Consider the following 14,796-nt stretch of genomic DNA (forward strand, 5'->3'; position numbering starts at 1 on the left):
TTCTTAATTTATTTCCTTTCTTTTACTACGTTGAAACTTGTAACTTAACAATGCTACTCCCCTATATATCTTACAAAAATGAGATTTGGGAAGCTCTTAACACATTTATACTTCTTATCTAAGTGTTTGATCACAAGTTGTCACACAACAAATTATTTCTTTACACAATGTATTTTTTAAGAAAATGTTTATATATTTCTTTCTATGATTGAAAATAATGCTTAGAAATTGTCGTAGTCAATAATGCATCAACGTATATCTTGCCCTTGTTGATATTATAAAAGATTGATAAATTGGTAGAAGAATATGAAACTTTTATACTTCTAATATTCCTTTGTTGCTATATATTATTGAAGTTTCCAAAAAAGAAAAGAGAAACACGCACACGCACAAACTTACGTGGGGAAGCTTTTGGTACTAAAAGAAAAATCCATAAGCTTTGAAAATGAAAGGCACCCCTTCAAAGAGAATAATAATCACTTTAGCATATTAGGTTTGACCTTTAATTTTATAGCAACAACCCATAACTCGTCTTAATACATTTATTTTAATACATATAGAAAATTATATTAGAATTTATAAAAGTCTTTAAAGTCAAACATGAATATAGTTCAACTGACATTGTGTTTGTACGATTGACATTTTGTTTGTACTATCAATCTCGAAATTAAAGATTTCAATTCCTCCACTAGCTTTAATTACAGTACCTTTAGGGAAAAAATAGTCTTTGACATCGCGTTGATATCAAAATCTAGTATTAATTGTGAATCTATAATTCTCGAAATATCAAATTGAACAACCACCCCACAAAATAGAAGAAGGATGCAATGCTTGGGTTACATACACACCAACGATCAAGTTAGTTATCTCTTTAGAGCGCGTAAAGTAGAGAGTTTATGATGTATTTCAACATATATAAATCCCAGTTGTTGTGTGTCAATTCGCTTATATAAGACTGTGTTTTGTAACGGTTATCATTAAATAACTATTCAAGTCAATAATAAGGTCATTACAACTTAATGTAAATTCACTAGTGATCAACATAAATATTACATCCATATGGTCAATCTTCTCCAAACTCTATTATCTTTGTCCTCTATACTAAGAGAATATAGTTGTATGGTTGATCTTACGGGTCATTCTCCACTCTTAGCCAAATAAACTTGGGGCTCGATAGAGTCGGTCATCACACATAACACATTTCCTAATTCAAATAGTTATTTTATTTTAAAAAATTGAATGGTTATAATTATTTAAGAGAAAGATAAAACACGAATCTTTTATATTTTAAAAAGAAAATAATGTGATTTCCATTCAAACATATTTATTTTATTAAATTGTATGTCGTGTTTTATATATGTGGTATAGATCACCCACACATATGAAAGAATATATCACTTTATCATATAACTATTTTAACTCAAATACTTAATTATAGTAAGACAAAAAGACCATGATTATCCACTCAAACGTATATATATAATTTAAATTGATTATAGGATTTGAAACATAGGCAAATCCACACTTAATGATTCATACCCATAACTGAATGATTTTACAATATATATAGTATTGATCAGAAAAGGTCATGTAATTAAATATAGAAATGTAAGCAAAATATTGGGTGAGAATAGACTTCACTTGAATAATGGTTGTATTTAAAAAACATATTAAAGAATTGAAGGATATTGGGTTTGTGGTTTAAGTGTTAAGTCAACAGGAAGCCTTTTATACAAAGCAACTTTGAACATATGAAAGGTAGATTAGATATATGCTTGAATTTAATTAATGTGAAGTTTCTTTTCTTTCTTGCTTTTTATATTTATTATTAAAAGTAAAATAACAATATAATAACAAAGTGCCATTAATCAAGGAATCTATAAATTAATAAGAAACTATATAAATGATCAAATGATAGTAGTAATTAATTGGGCAGATATTTGGCTTTGACATATTCTATATATAATCAAGGAGTGTGAAAAGGCCAAAAATAATATTATCCCAAAGTGCTTTTAACTCCTAGTATTTGTCAGCAACTAAAAGTAATAATAAATTTAGCTAATTAGGACATGCTTGAATTGATAAGGAAAAAAAAATATCTTCAACATATATTTAAAAAGTGCTTCAAAAACTATTTTGTGTGTAATTGTTAAACATTTTAGTTTTGACAAAAAGGGTTTTTCTTTTTCTTTTTTAAATTAAACAAAACGTGCTTTTATCATCTATAAGCTTCAAGGTGTGTGTTGTATCTATTTTGATCTATAAACTTTCAATTATGCCTTTGATAGATTTTTTGAAATTTTTAAAGCTTAAAGATCTATTAGATACAAAACGAAAAAGAGAGGTTGTCTGATGAAATTTTCGAAAAAAATTAATTCATTGAATAAACTTTTTACTTGTATTGATTCTAGTATAGTATAATGAGTATAATTTCTAGTAAACAACTCGTGTTTTTCTCTTGAAAATAAACTTGTTTCAATGGTTTTACACCTTACTCTTCGACCTAGACTTGACTCAAAGAGTTTTCAATTTGTTTTCAAAGCTATAGTTCTTGGGGTTAGACGTTATCTAATCTTCAAAACTTTAGAAGAGTTATATTCTTCGAAGCTTTACAACTTTAATTTTCAAGTTTTCAAAGCCTCACGAGAGTTATATTTTCCAAGTTTTAAATCTTGAGCTTCAAGGTTTCAACCTCCAATCCTTTCAAGTTTTCCGATATAAAGAGGAAGAGGTAATGCATCTATTTAGAGAGGTTTTCCATGGGCGGCATCTTAGGCTTGGTTAAAATTGGTTGTGGCCTAGTCTTTTCTTTGGACTTTGGACTAGAGTGACTTTAATTATTCGATCCAATTCAATATATATAATTTCAAGCTCAATTGGATCTCGTGTCAAATTTATCAACCCCGACCCAAGCTTAATCATCGTTTATTTTGATCTAATTGTCAAAAAAAAAAAAGTAGACATGTGACTTAGTTTACCATTAATTTATCTTCAAATGTTAACATTCGATTACAATCATTTTTTATTAATCATATCTAATAAATTTTGGCATTCGTCTTTTAACATATTTTGATCGAACAAAATTTCTCATTTTAAAGAGGCACGACTTTAAAAGTTAAAGATTAATCTTACAAATTGCAAATTGACTATTATTTTATCGAATCAAATTCTTAATATTATACTTTTTCTTAAAGAAAATATCATGATCGATTTAGATTGATCTTCTAAAAGTTTAAAATATATATATTTTTAATATTAAACATAAAAAGTCAATCCAAAAAAGTATTTCTATCTTATTAAAGTTTGATAAGACGAGTAGTTTAGATCCATCAAATTAATTAAAGATATTAAGAATCCATTTGAAAGAAGAGAACTTTAGTTAAAAAGGTTCGATTTGGATGTGGATCAAAGCACAATAGTCCAAGCTTATTGGTGTGGTGACTTTGTAATATACCTCTAAATACCAAATAATATTTCATTTAAGTATTGAGATTATTATATTCTATCACAATGAATAATGTTAAGAAAATGACACTTATTTATTTAGTAGACTTTGACAGTATCTTTCGGTTCTATATATTTATTCTTCTTGTTTTAAGTCCTCCACAATAATGTTGTGTGCTCCAATATTATTCCTAAATACTTATTCTTATTTATGGCAATTATACTTAGCCTCAAACTTGATACTAACTACATTTAATATGGATATTTAAAATATCAATCACACTTTTGTGTTGGGGGTCCAATTTTATAGAAAGCATCAATAAAATATTGGATGCTGATGAATGTAATGTTCCTTGAGGTAAAATATAAGTTTGTTGATGTCCACTTAGCCCTCAAAGGTTTGTCTCTTGCTTAACTTGAAATCAACCAAAGGTTAATGGTAATTAAGTACTAATGTGAATGTTGATTATTTTGATGATGTTATTGATGTGTTAATTCTATCTAGTTGCTTCACAAACCAATTACAAAATTAATTTTAAGAAAAGTTAAAACGATATATTTAACACATCATGCGTTAACATGAACTTACCTCTAGCCATAATTATTGCTTTATTCTCAATTGTTATTTTGGAATATCATACTACATTAACTAAATAGACATTATCGGACAAAATATTTTACCATAGTTTACATTGTACACACAATGGCAACTTTGTTGCTAACTCTTCTGTACAACATTATTTTCGATGACAAAACATAGAGCAACTTTGTTGCTAATTATTTTACATTGTTTTCGATGACAAAACATAGAACAAAATATTTTATCATAGTTTACATTGTAGACTTTGTTGGTAATTTTTTATATAACCATCATTTGTACTCGTATTTGCAACTTTGTTGCCGATTTTTTATATAAAATCATTTTCGATTCATATTGGACAATGACTTTGTTGCTAATTTTTATATATTATCATTCTTGATTCACCCTCAAGTCCACATTACGTTAGAGGGACTATTTTACCATAGTTTACATCATACCCACCTCAGTAACTTCATTTTCAATTCGGAATATTTACCATCCATAGTTTATATTGTACCACATTAGTGACTTTGTAGCTTATTCCATATATAATCATTTTTTATTCAGACTCATGTCAACAATGAATCCAGGAAGATTTGTAAGAAAAGTGATGTGTGAATGAAAATTTAATACTCTAATAGCCACTATCAATGGGAAAAGAAGTGATATGTGAAGGAAAACAGAAGACTATTCAATAAACTGGGAGCAAGAAGAAAACTACAAAATATAATAAGCCACGTGAGAGCGAGTTCCTTTGTAAATAAAACTCGGACAATATAAGATCAAGATCATAATGTACCTATGCCTACTAGCCGTAAATGGAAGAAAAAGAAAAAGAAAAAGTTTGGCCAAGAACCACCACGCCACCAATTGCCTTCAAATTAAGAAGATTGAACAAAACTTGACAGAATGTTTCTCTTTAGGTTGAATTCGTCTGCTTTTGCTGGGCTCACCGACTGGGTAATATGAAATAAATGAAGTTGTTAGCTTTCATTTTATTATCTTATTAAGAGAATTAAAATATATGAATGATATTAATACATATATAGTATTTTCTAAATGCTTAGACAAGTTCCCTAGAAATGCATTTATATCATATGAACTAAATGTTGAGGATCCTAATATTGATTCTTGAAGTATAAAACTAGCTAACACTACATTCTAAAACTGGAACAGTAAAGAGTATATAAACTTCTATTTTATTTGTGAAAATAACCAAATTTTATTGAGGGAAAATAATGAAAGAATGCAGAAGTATTAAAAAAAAAACCACATATGAGGAGGGATCAAGTCTCACTCGAATCCCTTTCCATCCCTCGAAACTCATAAGATAGCACACGAGCAACAAAACCCATGATAGCAAATATAAACTTCTCATTGTCAATGAAGCCCAATAAATTAGCAATATACTATAAGTAAAACATAACATGATGGTTTCTTTCTTGAACGAAAACTCCAAACAGGGCATTGTTATTTCATGCAAGAAGAAAAAAATATCAAAAGATGGGCAAAAGGTAAAACTCAAACTAACCTTCTCGAGTATACGCTTGATCCTCTCAATCTCAGACTTGGCATAATCACCACCTTTCTCCATACATTTTTTAGCAGATTTCACGTATATCTTTCCGTGCCTGCAGAAAAGTAATCAATAACTATGACAACATTTTCTACATAATCCTTGCAATTAATTCCTGGATATGCATTAAATATAATTTTTTTCATAAGACGATGTCAGGCAAACTACAAACCATGTGAAGCACATTTTGAATCACTATAAATGTTGTTGTTAAGAAACTGAATGACAAAATCAAATAAAGAATTCTGTACCTTGCAGCTGATCCACTAAGCTTTCCAGCTTCTTCTTCTATCTTGGCAAAAATACTCTTTTTCTCTTCCTTGCTAGCAGCTACAAACTCTTTCACCAATGATTCTAAACTAGCAACTAAACCAGCCTACAAGAGAACACATATTTGAACAGACCATAAAAGAAGAGTATAGTATAAAAAATTAAAACATTGTTGGTTGCTAACTTTTACTGTAAGCTGTCCCTTTGCATCACGATTGGTCCCACTTTTTTCGTTAATGAAACTAACAAAGTCATCAACATCTCTGCCACCATCATAGTCTTCACCATCTTTGTTGCCTTTTGGGAAGAATTTTAACGTAGGGAAGCCACTTATGCCATACCTGTAATATAATAGGATATAGACCTTTAACATTGACTTGGAGAAAACACTAAAGAGTCCGACCCCACTGCAAAATAATATGCTTGTATACTTACTTTTCAGCTAGATCCCTGTATTTGTCGGCATCTAAGTTAGCAATTACTACATCTTCTTCCAATTTAAATGCTGTAGCCACCTTTTCATAAATCTGCACAGGGAAAATGTAGAATGATATTAAATTGTTGTTATTCATGACAATTTACCTGCAAAAGCATAAGAAGAAAACTACTTACAGGAGCAAGGTTCTTGCAGTGGCCACACCTGGAATATAGAGTTTAGTCAGATACTTTGAAATCAATACTGAAATAACACGAGAAAAGCGCAAAGAAAGTAAAATACCAGGGTGCATAAAACTCAACCAGCACATCTTTGCTTGAATCCAAAACGACCTCATCGAAGTTATCAGCAGAAAGCACTACCACGCTGGATGGAATAGATGCTATCTTCACATTTGTTCCTAGAAGAAAAGTAGACAAGTAAATCCGAAAGTCCATCAACAAGGATATGGATACAGATGACCGCAGCAACACATCATTTTAAAAAAAATTTAAGGCAAGGACACATTTATTAGAATTGCAACGTACATTTTTTAAGATATGTATCATTTTTAAACAAGAAGGAACCACGAAGTCAATTAATTTCTTTATTTATATGCTTAAAAAATTAGTTTGATATATTTTGCTCTCAAAATTTATTATTTTAGTCAGTATGTGTCAACTTAGTACAAGTAAAAGTGTTTGATGCATGTCTACCAAATGCTGGTCCTCTATTTTGATTTGTACAACTAGTGTCTAATATATTTATTGCATAACAAGTATCCGATACGTCCAATAAGTGTCGATGTGTCCAAGCATCTAAAGTGTTTGTGCTTCTTCGGTATCAAATAAATAGGGTGGGACTTCCTAGACACCACTTCTTGCAACTTCAATTGGCAATAATAGTACAGGGAGAAACATCTGGGAGCAAACTTATTGTGCTAATGCTTTAAATGCCTCTAAATAATATTATGGCATGCACAAGAGATAGGTTAAGAAAAGGGATACAAAGAGAGTAACCATATACGATCTCAGAATATTAAAGGGCATTTTTCACACTTCACCCTATATGGCAAAGCCAAAGATTGACAGGCGTGAAGAATGACTCAACAGAATTGACATGGAGAATATAGTCTAATTCAAACCAAGTAAGTTGTATTTAAAAAAATTTAGCACGTTGAAAATAAAATGAGTTTACAGGTATTGACAACTACCTCCTTCACTGTTCACAAACTCGGCAAGGGCATCTGCTGTACGCTGACCTTCGTATCTATATTATATATTGCAAACACGAAGTTTATCAGTATATTAAACAGCCAGTATTCTGCTAAAAACATAACTCGATGCAATAAACCTCCTCATTATCATTTATCAAATAACTTTCTTTACTTTTTCGGTTCAAGTGATCCCTTGGGAAACCATTGGATCGTTGGGTACCCAGAGACACCATATTTGCTACATACGCCCTTGTGCTCATCACAGTCGACCTAAACAATATGATTAAGAATTTCCATATTATATATCAGCAATAGAAATCCATAAAAAAAAAAAAAAAAACAAATAAATAAATAAACAAAATCAACGATAATGTACATAATTCAACGAATATAGATATAATCGTTATAGAACCACGGTGAGAACTGACCTTTCCGATCAAAACAGATTTTGCTTTCTTAAAGCTGCCTCCAAGCTTTTCATACTCTGGCGCAAGCTTCTTACAGTGCCCACACCTATTGTCATTACAGGGTAAAGATTCAGTATTCTAATGATCGGGGAAATAAACAGCAAACAATTGGAAATATCCCCCGATGACTACAGATATTCCCCATGAAGGAAATTTTTTAACCAACACTATCGTTCCAATCAAAACTTATCTCTTTTAATAAAAACTACAGCAAAAGTAAATTAATAAAATTGGCGGATAAATCCCCAGACTTCTCACAGCATACAGATCTATCCCTAGTCCATGATAACTAAAACTACATACTCAAACAGAGTGAACAGTGAATAGCTAAGATACAAATGACCGACGCGACATATGAAAAACCCTTGCATAGACATTTAAAAATATCCCCTAAATAAGACAAGAACATTTCCGGTATCGATCATTCACGATTCCATTTTGTATTCTCTTCCACTTAAGGCAAGTAGATAGCTTGACTACAAATTTCTAACAAAAACATACAGATCTAAAACCAAGCAATCGCACGTAAAACACACAGAAAAGCACAACTTAGAATCAAAAGATTTCACAAACTTTACAATTTCAAATCACAAGAAGACGAATTACCATGGAGCGTAAAATTCAACGAGAGCTCCTTTATCTTGGCCAACTTCTTTCTCGAAATTGTCCTCCGTCAACACTACGACATCGTCGGCCACTGCCGAAGACAGAAACAAGGCCAATGCGGCGACAGCGAACCAGATCTGATGCTTCGCCATTGTTACGATACTTCAGAGCTTCGAGGGAAAAATCGGAACTAAATATTGTAAATATCGGGAAATCGGCCGCCGATTGAAGCAGGTAAAGTTTGACTAAGAATTACTAGTCTGTGGAATGCGACTTATTCTCACCCTACGATATTCCAATGGACTGTTGCTTTGTTCCGATGGCGTATGCTGATTGGATCCTTTTGGAGATTTACGATTCCTTATTGTGGGGAATTCTTCGCTTCATTTTCGCCTAAAGTATTGACGTGTTTTCTTGACGTGGCGGACTGTGAGAGGTTAGAGTACGTTGAGATCCAGATTTGTATTTTCTGAGTACGCTTTTCTTTTTTGTAATTCATTGGGCCTTGGGTTGGAAACCTGCATGTGGGCCTTCTTCAGCCCATCTGATCCCGGCCCAATTTACATTTGAGCTTTGTTGTTTACGTTGCTCACGGTTTGGTCCGGTCCAACTTTGAACAAACCATTGATCGAACTAAATAGACCAATTGTTTAAAATGGTTGAACCGGACATCCTCTATTTTGGTTTTCTAATCCTAACAAATAGGCCATTAAGAATAACTTGACAACATGACTTGGGTTTGATTTGGTTTAGTTTGGACTATATTTTTCTTTTAGTAATCCAATATCTTTGCAACGGACGTATAGGAAAGTTTTGTCATATTCTCTTGGGTAGTAAAGTCAAGAAACAATAGTGTGAAGATTTGCACCCTATTATGCAGTATAGAATCGGTGTTGAAGAAAGTCACAAATTGACTCCAAAGTTTAATTTTTTAGAGAAATACATATTCGATGTAATATATAAACACTTCCCATCATCAGATTTAAATATAAAGAAGACCCAACTAATTAAAAAAAGTTTAAAAGTTTTCCTATTATATATTTTAGTCTCTATTGTTCGAAAAAAACCATTGTTTAATATATGGTTTGATAAAACATCACATACACATATATATAGCCTTCACAATTTGATACCGTTCATAAATAGTCCCACAAACTAGACACATTTTACGATTTTATAAAACCAAAATAACTAAATCATAGTTATAAATTATACATGCTAAATTCTATTTTTTTTACCACGACCACCGATTTTGTAACTTAACCTAAAAAACTATATAACTATTATGTTATATTATTAAATAATTTATAATAGACGTGTAATACATATTATATTAAAACATATCATAATATAATATATTGTATTTCTAACTTGTTTTACTTAAAAACTAATTTACACCATTCAAATTGAAAAGTTAAAATCAATTTTCATAAACAAAATTTAAACTATCTACCACGAACTAAAGAAAGAATCGATTTTGTTGCAAATAGAGGCTAAAATATTTGGTTGATTTTAACAAAACCATAAAGCACAAGACAAAAGTACTTATTTTGTGTTAAGTATGGTTTTAATTAAATAGTAAATTTAACATAGTCTTTTTTTTTTCCATTTTTTACATGTTCATATAATTTTATTTTTTTAGTATTCCGTGACACAACAAAAGAACACGTTATTCTTCCCATAGGTCAGGGGCAAAAGTAAAGTCTTACGTGGCGTAACATGATTGGCCGATATTCATCAGGCTCGCATTTGATTGGTCCGTTCGTAAGAAGAACACGTCGCCTAAGCGTAGTGAGTGGGCTAAGTCATTCATTTGGTTTCTTCATATTTTTGTTCCCGTGGAATCGATTCGACGACCAAATTCAGGCGACTACTCCGGTCCTCAATTCTACACCCAGAAGTTTCAAACACAAGAGGAGAGGTTTCAAGAAGCAAGTTCGTCTAATCTTCTTGAAAAACCCAGTAATGTGCTTCATTGATCTGTGATCGAATCCAACAATTTCTTTTCTTAGAGATCCAATCCGATTACCCCTTTGTGTTTCTTCCACCATTTCTCACTTTCCCAGATGGCGCACCGAAGAACGAAGCTCCTCTTCGTTGTTTGTGCCCTCTGCTACGTTCTTTCCGCCATTGCGGGGTATTATTCTTTAATTACCCTACATTCTCTTTGTAGCTTCACTGCAATGGCCATTTCATCTCACCCTTTTCTTTCTTCTTGGTAATCAGGAAGAGCTATTACGATATACTGCAAGTGCAGAAGGGTGCGTCGGATGACCAGATCAAAAGGGCTTATAGGAAGCTTGCTTTGAAGTATCATCCTGATAAGAATCAGGGAAACGAGGAAGCCAATAAAAGATTTGCGGAGATTAGCAATGGTAATTATGTTAATTGATTTTCAAGATTGTGACATTACTTGTCAGCTTCTGGATTTATCGATTTCGTTGTATGATTTAGCTTATGAGGTTCTATCCGACGGGGAGAAGAGGAACATTTACGATAGGTACGGAGAGGAGGGTCTGAAACAGCATGCTGCAAGTGGAGGTAGAGGTGGAGGGATGAACATTCAGGATATTTTTAGCCAGTAAGTAAATTTCTTCTTGCCATATTCAGGGTATAATCGTTACAGGTTTTAGTGTTTATATTATTAATGAAGCGCGTTGTTGGTAATTGGTATAAGCTGCATTTATTAACAAAGATACCTACTGTTGATTTAGTTATGATCTTCCATCTATAACTTATCCAAGTTAGTTTAGATATGCACTCCCATTTTTTGTTTAGAACATTGGGAGTCGTCTAAACGTTTGAATTTGAATTTGAGAATTTGTGTGACTTACTGAAGGTTTTTTGGCGGAGGAGGTGGTATGGAAGAGGAAGAAAAAATTCCAAAAGGTGACGATGTAATCGTGGAATTGGATGCGTCATTAGAAGATCTCTACATGGGTGGTTCATTGAGGGTAAGACGCTTTTCTATTGCATTTTATTTGACATATTTGTTTGCTATTTCCTAGGGTACAAGTTTGGTTTAGTTGTATTTTTTCATAAAATTTTGGTGTCCAATCAACGAGAAAGAAGAATGGTTTAATGGGGAGGCAGATAACCTCAAAATCTAGCCACTGGGAGCTACAAAAAGTTACAGTAACTATCATAGTGGCTACAATGTCAAAGGAGTTCTTATCCTGAGAAGGTTCAAATCTGTTCTATGGACTCATCTGTTAGAAGGCTAAATATCCCTTACTGGTATCCACGCCTTTCTTCCCACAAGTGTGTATTTGTTAACATGAAATTGATACGATAGATCTCCTTTTCCTAAGTTGTCATTTCACTTTAAAGTATTGGAGTATAATTATTGGCATGTTTCATGAATGGGTTGGGTTAAAATGCCTTGAAGGGCTTGCATTTCTCCTTGTGTTGTTCTATGTAGTCATCACTTGATGGATAAATCAAAGACTGTGCTTTAATGCCTTTAGAGCCATTTTTTGGGAAGCATGGTTGGAGATGAAAAATATCAGGGCCTCTTAAGGGAGGAAACAGATGTAGGAATTATATGATAAGAATTGTGTTTTCTTATTCTTTGGGCCGTTTGCAATTGTCTTTCCTTGTTTTGTATCTATCGGACAGGACATTTGTCATTCCTTAGACTTGGAACTTTTTTCCTTGTAATTTCATTCGATTTATGAAATTGTTTCCCGTTGAAGAGTTGCCTTATTTTAGAGAACTGTTTTCATAACTTTGCTCAACTAGCATAAAGTTTGTATTGTCGAACTTGAAGTTTGTACTTTAGTTGAAGTATTTGTTTCCTCTGTTGACCATTTAAACCAAAGTTATCAATATCCCAATGTGGCTTTTGGTCTCTTTCTTATTCCTCAGAACAGATTTGATCCACCGAAACTGTTTCTTCTTTTTTAATTTTAACTTTGAAATTTATTGACCAACAGTCTTCTGCATCTTCATTCTACCATTTTAATGGCGGCATCTCACTTTTAATTTTTTTTTTTATTTCATAACTGTTTAGAGCTTTCTCCTGGTGGAGACTGCATTTTTTCCCCTAAATGTCTAAGCTTCCAGAATGGCAAATTTTCTAATAGCTGTTATGAACATTGGATTTCAGGTATGGAGGGAGAAAAACATATTGAAGCCAGCACCTGGTAAGAGGCGTTGTAATTGTAGAAATGAAGTCTACCACAAGCAGATTGGTCCTGGAATGTTTCAACAGATGACAGAACAAGTACGTGTACTTGTTTAATTACACTACAACGACACTTATTTACAGATTCAATTTTTTCTTACACTCAGACATTTCCTCGTATGTGAGTGGTGGTTTTTGAAGTTACTGAATGATTTATTTGTACACTTTCAGGTGTGTGAGCAATGCCCCAATGTTAAATTTGAAAGAGAAGGATATTTTGTTACTGTTGATATTGAGAAAGGCATGCAAGATGGCCAAGTAAGAAACTCCAATCTTCATCTAGATTGTTCAATGGAGTGTATGCTAATGATGGTCGTACTAGAGGCAGAATGCTTCCAATAAGTTATTGGAAGTTATGATGTTTTCTAAAGAAGTGATTCTATGACATTGAATTCTTAAATTCGAGACATCTGTAGGGACAATAGTAGTTTGTCAAGTGATTTATATATGTGATTATCACCTTTTTTTTAACAAAGATTTGTTTGGTGTTTGCAGGAGGTCACTTTCTATGAAGATGGTGAACCAATGATAGATGGAGAAGCTGGAGATCTTAGAGTTAGTGTTTTTCCTATTATTCAACTTGTTCTTTTGTGATTGTTTTTGCTAAAAGTTCTGAAAATCTTTACTTTATGTTTAACAGTTCCGCATCCACACTGCACCACATGACGTTTTCAGAAGGGATGGCAACGACTTGCATGCTACCATCACCATCACCCTGGTAACTCAATTTAATGTTGTTAATAGTGTTCCCATGCAATACTTTATTTTTAACAACTAATCGATGTGAGATTATTTGCCTTTGTGAACTGCTTTGAGCTGTTGATCATGCACGTCAGTTTTTGTACCTTGAAAATGCACAGCCCTTTTTTCATGTGTGAAATTTATGTTTGGTGGTTTAATTTTGGTTTCAACTTATTATAATTTTATAACATTTTACCGCCCTGTGGCTATTAAACTTTATATTATGTGGACCTTGCTACTAAGTATAGTTTTCGAGACCTGGATACGCATTCTTCTTACAAATAAAAAGTGTCAATCTTTTTAATATGGTTGATAAACTTTATTTAGGATACCTGTGCTCTGACTTAGTTTTTCTGAATATTCATCTCATTTATTATCCCATCAATCAATCAGATTAGTTAGTTGTCATTGGCATCTTCTTGAATCTCAAGGTTAATAATATATCCAACCATTTCAATCTATTAGGTACAAGCCCTTGTTGGTTTCGAGAAAAGTCTCAAACACCTCGACGAACATTTAGTAGAAATTGGAACAAAGGTAAGCCAGAGAATTTATACCATTTATACCATTATAGATCAATACATTTGTACACCTCAAAATAACTTATGTGGCTCTGATTATTGTTTAATATTAGGGAATTACAAAACCCAAGGAAGTAAGGAAGTTCAAAGGAGAAGGAATGCCATTGCATTTTAGCACAAAGAAAGGAGATCTTTACGTCACATATGAGGTCTTATTTCCCACATCGCTAACAGAGGACCAGAAGGCAAGCATCCAGAAAATTCTGGGTTAGTTATTGATAGGTTATATAGATTTTGCATTTTCGCCCTTTTTTGTTGTGCTCAAAGATGTATACTAGGCTGTAGCATGTGAAAGGATCGTTACAAAAATTTGGTATAATTTGGTATCTCTGAGCCCTGCAGAAGTTTTGATTGATTTGTTTAACAATGTTATCAAAATGATATTGATTTTGATATGGTTAAATGTTGATATGCCTCTTTTAGGTAGATTTTTAGATTAAGAAATTTTTTCCTCTCAAAGAGGATTTAAGATTGATCTGTCACATCTTCCTTTTGTGAGGGCAAATTATTATCTGATACTTTAATAATTCTTAACACTGTTAGCTAAAAGTTAATGTGCTTGCGTAGTGTTTTCCTTGTCTTGTGGATGTGATCAAATAGGCCAAGGATGAGGATCTTTTTATATTCTCAATAATAACAAATTTATAATCAAAGTTTCTTTTCTTTTTCTTTGAAAAATAAAAATTTATTTGAAAAAGTATGGAGATTTTGTAC

The 14,796-nt window shown here is 32.3% G+C and overlaps 2 protein-coding genes across 2 annotated transcripts; one reads left to right on the forward strand and one right to left on the reverse strand.

Annotated features, from left to right (window-relative positions):
* Positions 1-4,687: 4,687 nt before the first annotated feature.
* On the reverse strand, positions 4,688-8,958 carry LOC101202981 (probable protein disulfide-isomerase A6). Its single transcript, XM_004135955.3, has 11 exons — positions 8,575-8,958; positions 7,930-8,014; positions 7,674-7,771; positions 7,499-7,554; positions 6,589-6,706; positions 6,483-6,510; positions 6,306-6,397; positions 6,055-6,211; positions 5,852-5,976; positions 5,556-5,655; positions 4,688-4,980 (listed from the first exon to the last, which is right to left on the reverse strand). Exons 1-11 carry the CDS (start codon positions 8,724-8,726, stop codon positions 4,906-4,908), a joined length of 1,086 nt encoding a protein of 361 aa, XP_004136003.1. The 5' UTR covers positions 8,727-8,958; the 3' UTR covers positions 4,688-4,905.
* A 1,409-nt stretch (positions 8,959-10,367) lies between these two features.
* Positions 10,368-14,557, forward strand: LOC101222860 (dnaJ protein ERDJ3B). Its single transcript, XM_004135952.3, has 10 exons — positions 10,368-10,711; positions 10,801-10,949; positions 11,029-11,155; positions 11,414-11,528; positions 12,683-12,799; positions 12,932-13,018; positions 13,256-13,315; positions 13,401-13,478; positions 13,967-14,038; positions 14,136-14,557. The coding sequence occupies exons 1-10, from the start codon at positions 10,641-10,643 to the stop codon at positions 14,292-14,294; spliced, it is 1,035 nt and encodes a 344-aa protein (XP_004136000.1). The 5' UTR covers positions 10,368-10,640; the 3' UTR covers positions 14,295-14,557.
* Positions 14,558-14,796: the final 239 nt, after the last annotated feature.

Source organism: Cucumis sativus, chromosome 7, assembly GCF_000004075.3.
Source record: "Cucumis sativus cultivar 9930 chromosome 7, Cucumber_9930_V3, whole genome shotgun sequence".
Taxonomy (NCBI): Eukaryota; Viridiplantae; Streptophyta; class Magnoliopsida; order Cucurbitales; family Cucurbitaceae; genus Cucumis; species Cucumis sativus.

What these genes read in the sequence shown, in the direction of transcription:
- LOC101202981 (XM_004135955.3), bottom strand. Translation starts at nt 8,726, where the DNA reads ATGGCGAAGCATCAGATCTGGTTCGCTGTCGCCGCATTGGCCTTGTTT. An exon ending in GTTGAATTTTACGCTCCATG is followed by an intron (nt 8,015 to 8,574) that starts GTAATTCGTCTT and finishes TAATGACAATAG; the next exon opens with GTGTGGGCACTGTAAGAAGC. An exon ending in GTTTGTGAACAGTGAAGGAG is followed by an intron (nt 6,707 to 7,498) that starts GTAGTTGTCAAT and finishes CTTTTCTTCTAG; the next exon opens with GAACAAATGTGAAGATAGCA.
- LOC101222860 (XM_004135952.3), top strand. Translation starts at nt 10,641, where the DNA reads ATGGCGCACCGAAGAACGAAGCTCCTCTTCGTTGTTTGTGCCCTCTGC. An exon ending in GTTCTTTCCGCCATTGCGGG is followed by an intron (nt 10,712 to 10,800) that starts GTATTATTCTTT and finishes CTTGGTAATCAG; the next exon opens with GAAGAGCTATTACGATATAC. An exon ending in ATTCAGGATATTTTTAGCCA is followed by an intron (nt 11,156 to 11,413) that starts GTAAGTAAATTT and finishes GACTTACTGAAG; the next exon opens with GTTTTTTGGCGGAGGAGGTG.